The 4,975-nt window shown below is 42.6% G+C and overlaps 1 protein-coding gene across 1 annotated transcript; it reads left to right on the top strand.

Moving 5' to 3' along the window:
- Positions 1 to 1,441: 1,441 nt before the first annotated feature.
- LOC142280501 (piezo-type mechanosensitive ion channel component 2-like) lies at positions 1,442 to 3,928 on the top strand (the record flags this gene model as incomplete). The annotated part of the gene is made up of 3 exons (XM_075332742.1): positions 1,442 to 1,600; positions 2,951 to 3,098; positions 3,692 to 3,928. Coding segments are annotated over 3 exons (544 nt in total), but the record flags the coding sequence as incomplete, so codon positions are not given.
- Positions 3,929 to 4,975: the final 1,047 nt, after the last annotated feature.

Raw genomic sequence — 4,975 nt, 5'->3', positions numbered from 1 at the left:
GGTATCTCCAGTATTAGATCAGACAGGCAGAGATGGCAGCAGTGTGTGCAGCTTCTTCTTACCTCAGCACCCTTGGTATCTCTAGTAATAGATCAGATAAGGAGGATGGTCAGCAGTGTATAGCTTTGGTGTGAGCAGCGTTTTCTTACCTCAGCATTTCTGGTATTTCCAGTAATAGATCAGATGGGCAGGGTTGTCAGCAGTGTTTGCAGCCTCTTCTTACCTCATCACTCCTTGGTAGCTCCAGTATTAGATCAGACAGATAGGGTGGACAGCAGTGTGAGTGGCCTCCTCTTACCTCAGCAATCCTGGTATCTATAGTATTAGATCAGATAGGCAAGGATAGCAGCAGTGTGAGCAGTCTCTATTTACCTCAGCAATCCTGGTATCTATAGTATTAGATCAGATAGGCAAGGATAGCAGTGGTGTGAGCAGCCTTTTCTTACCTCAGCATCTCTGGTATTTCCAGCATTAGATCAAAAAGACAGAGTAGACAGCAGTGTGTGGAACCTTTTCTTACCACAGCATCTCTGCTATCTCCAGTATTAGATCATTTAGACAGGACAGATAGCTTAGTATGCAGCCTCTTCTTACCTCAGCACCTTTGGTATCTCCAGGTCCAGTATTAGATCAGAAACAAATGATGGACAGGAGTGTTAGCAGCCTTTCTTTACCTCATTCCCCCTCCTATCTCCAGCATTAGATCCAGATAGCCACTGGAGCACATCTTCCTACACATAATGGGAGGGGGAGAGTTTCTACTGTGCATTCTCACAGACCCCAGGTCCAGTAACATTCTAGGACAGGATTCTGTCAGTGTAATTACCTCCCTAGACATAATGAATGGATGTAATGCCCTGATTAAAGTATTTGGGACTTTATTCATAATGACATTTTCTTTATTTTTTTCCATCCTCTGAGAACCCTTTTAACTGGTCTAATCTTATGGATCAGTAAAATATATACATATTTCATAAATGCAGCAGTATGCACTAATTATATCTGTTTTGCAGAAGGAAAACATCCATTGAAGTTTTACAGACAAGGTGTATAATATAAATGCAGCCAAGTGCAATATGTATTGAATTAGAATGTTTTCAGTATTGAGTCCATTTTTCAAAATGGTCCTATGTAATTTAATTGTTTCTCAGATCAGTAGTTGCAGACAGTATTATTTATAAGGGATGTGTTAGAATCCCACAAATAGGAAGTTTTCTCCGCACGTTGGTCAGTTACATTGATGCTTCGTCCTTGATATAAAGTCATGATATTAGATTATGCTGTACCGGACGTCTTATACAATGAGGAAGCCAGTGATTGACCTACTTCAATTTTACAACATGAACTTGCAGCATTTTCTTTTCGCCATAATCCGGGTGTCATGTGAGTTCTTTCTATATAATTCACTCATCCTTGTTCTTTTCTATTGTCTGTTTTACAGGAGATTTAATACAAATCACGTGGCACAGTTGTGGTACTTTGTGAAATGTGTGTACTTTGGTTTGTCAGCTTATCAAATCAAGTGTGGCTACCCAAATAGAGTCCTGGGAAACTTTCTTACGAAGAGTTACAACTGCATCAACCTCTTCCTATTCCAGGGGTGAGAAGCTGAAGCTTGAGACAAGTTTCACTACTGCAATAATCAGTTATACAGGTTAACGTAAAAAGGCTCTGATAACAATAATCCTTAGAGATGAGCAATACAATGCTGGTTGCCCTGGTCCAGTGTTTAGTCCGGTCCTCTTTGGCAGTTGGTCTTCACTTCTATGCCCGACATCCTTAGCGTCTCTACTGTTTTACTAAAGGCCCCATCACACACAGAGATAAATCTTTGGCAGATCTGTGGTTGCAGTGAAATCATGGACATATTGTTCCATTTGTACACAGCCACAAACCTGGCACTGATTGTACACAATTTCACTGCAACCACAGATCTGCCGCAGATTTATCTGTGTGTGACAGGGCCTTAAGCATCATGGCATCAGTTCCCAAAATGAATAAAGATCACACCTGACCTACTAAATAAAGATAAAAGGTCAGTACCCTTTATGCAAAATAAGAAAACTGACGGCACTTCCTAACAGACAAGTGTGAACAGGTGCATGCTGAACATGAAATTAACAAATAAACAACTGAACTCTGAGACTCTAAGGTATACATACATTGAATATAGGAAATTAGACTCGCATTGCTGCTAAGGAAATAAAAAAGCCCCTAAAATTGTAGGCTATTCAGCCCATATAGAGGCATCACTAGATGGGGACCCAGCATATGAGATATGCCTTGACGCTGGCTGCTGGGCTCTCATAAAATGGGCCTTTTTTTATATTCTAAAGGGTGCTTTACACGCTGCGACATCGCTAGCGATCTCGTTAGCGATGTGACACGCTAGATCGCAGATGCGATCTGCCGAGATCGCACATAGGTCATTTTTATAGCTCCGGTCGCATTTGCGGATCGCATCTGCGATCTAGCGTGTCACATCGCTAACGAGATTGCTAGCGATGTTGCAGCGTGTAAAGCACCCTTAAGTGTCTAAATATTTACATTTACTTCCTTAGCAGAAATGCATATTCAAATTCCAGTATTCAATGTCTGTATACGTTAATGTCTCAGAGTGCGGCTGTTTATTTGATAGATTAAAACCCTTCATACAGACCCCTCCTCTGTATAAGAATGAATGATTCCAGATCTGATGCCACTGTATAAATACATTCCTATTTATAAACAGACACCACACCTGTGTCCTCCATTGACAGTGGGTCCTACCAGCAGCAGCTCTTTGATTTTCCTGTCTTCTTGACGTTGTTGTTGGTTTTACCACCCTCTCTTGCTCTATCTCAACACCTTCATAACAGCTTTCTGGCACACTGCTCTCCAAACACAGCCTCCACATGTCCCAAGCTCTCACCTGTATGTTATACTGCATCTTTTAACTCCTCTTCCATAGTTTCCGCATGGTGCCATTCCTAACCGAGATGAGGGCTGTCATGGATTGGATCTGGACAGATACTACACTTAGTTTATCGAGTTGGATATGTGTGGAGGACATCTATGCTAATATTTTCATTATGAAGTGCTGGCGGGAGTCTGAGAAGGTAAAAATTCCGCTCCGCTTTTAACCCGCCTGGTGGGTATTTTGGACTGAATGTATACTGAGAGCTGTTGTTTTTGCCACTTATACTCATACTTATTTTATAACTGTATTGGAATACAAAGGCATTTTACAAGACAACATATACTTACAGGGGCCTCTTAGAAAACATGTAATTTAGCATCTGTATAACAGGCTCCTAGCTATCTATAGTACACCATGAGTGGTCCATGCTCTTGTAGCCGTATTACAACCGTCTGAAACTTGGTTTAGTTAAACAATGTAGGTACACCTCTTCACAAATAGTTGGGCATGTTCTTTGTGATCCTGACAATTTGGAATACTTTGGTGGGGTCTGCCAACTGGAAGCCATCCACATGTGAAGGGGAATGTGCCTTGAGGCAGAAATAGATCTCCAATTGCTGTCAGCCGAAGTATTCCTTGAGCTGGCAGCGATCGCACAGTCACATGCACACTCAGTTCTGGGAAGCGTGCATGTGTGCTTAATGGAAAGAATAAGCTACTGATTGCAAGGTATTTGTATGCAGTATTTGTATTTGCTGACCTAAATTTGACAGGTTTTCTATTATTTTGTAGAAATACCCAGAGCCCCCAGGACAGAAGAAGAAAAAGATTGTGAAATATGGAATGGGTGGCGTGATTATTTTTGCCTTGATCTGCATTGTCTGGTTTCCATTACTCTTTATGTCACTGGTGAAGTCTGTGGCAGGAGTTACCAACCAGCCTCTTGATGTTTCTATTCAGATCAGCATCAGTGGCTATGAGGTAGACCATCATTGCCGCCATTACTTCTGTATGACTTTCCGGTTCTAGGGATATTCCATTACACAATAAGTTTCTGTGAAACATAACAGGCGCTTTACACCCAATTTCTCCATTTTACATGCCCTGATGCCTCCTTTTTCCCATCTGACAATGAATTTCTTCATTGTAACCATGACTTCTATACATAAAGGTTTTATCATATGTTGTGGTAGTGGTACTTGTTTCACTTTTTACTAAACTGGGGAAAAACGCTGTGGTTTTGAAAAAAAAAAAAGTAACAAAACCAGTGCCATGACTGCATTGTGTGACTTAACCTTAATAGACAAAATAAATGACCAGTAATAATTGTATACAGGAAGGAGTAAGTTGATCCCTGCTCATTTTATAAGGTGGGAGGACATATATCCAACATCAGAAAAGCAGGGAATAGATGAAGCTCCCTACACCATCCTGATGTCGCTGGTGAACGTACCCGCCCCCGTCGGTTGTGTGTCACGGGCAAATCGCTGCCCGTGACGCACAACATCGCTTACACCCGTCACACGTACTTACCTGCCTAGCAACGTTGCTGTGGCCGGCAAACGGCCTCCTTTCTAAGGGGGCGGTTCGTGCGGCGTCAAAGCGGCGTCACTAAGCGGCCACCCAATAGAAGCGGAGGGGCGGAGATGAACGGCCGTAACATCCCGCCCACCTACTTCTTTCCTCGTTGCCGGGGGCCGCAGGGACGAGACGATGATGTTCCTCGTTCCCGAGGTGTCACACATAGCGATGTGTGCTGTCACAGGAACGACGAACAACCTGCGTCCTGCAACAGCAATGATAATCGAGATTAGAGCGACCGGACAACGATCAACGATATGGTGAGTATTTTTGATCGTTAGCAGTCGTTCGTATGTGTCACACGGAACGACGTCGCTAACGAGGCCGGATATGCGTCACGAATTCCGTGACCCCAATAACATCTCGTTAGCGATGTCGCTGTGTGTAAAGTGGCCTTAAAAGTGAGTGGCAGAACGGGGGATATACACTGAACAAAAATATAAATGCAACAATTTTGTTTGTGCTCCCATTTTTCATGAGCTGAACTCAAAGATT

This window comes from Anomaloglossus baeobatrachus, unplaced genomic scaffold, assembly GCF_048569485.1.
Source record: "Anomaloglossus baeobatrachus isolate aAnoBae1 unplaced genomic scaffold, aAnoBae1.hap1 Scaffold_4532, whole genome shotgun sequence".
Classification (NCBI taxonomy): Eukaryota; Metazoa; Chordata; class Amphibia; order Anura; family Aromobatidae; genus Anomaloglossus; species Anomaloglossus baeobatrachus.
Note: the sequence above shows the minus strand (reverse complement) of the source record. Positions and strands in the feature narration are given on the sequence as shown.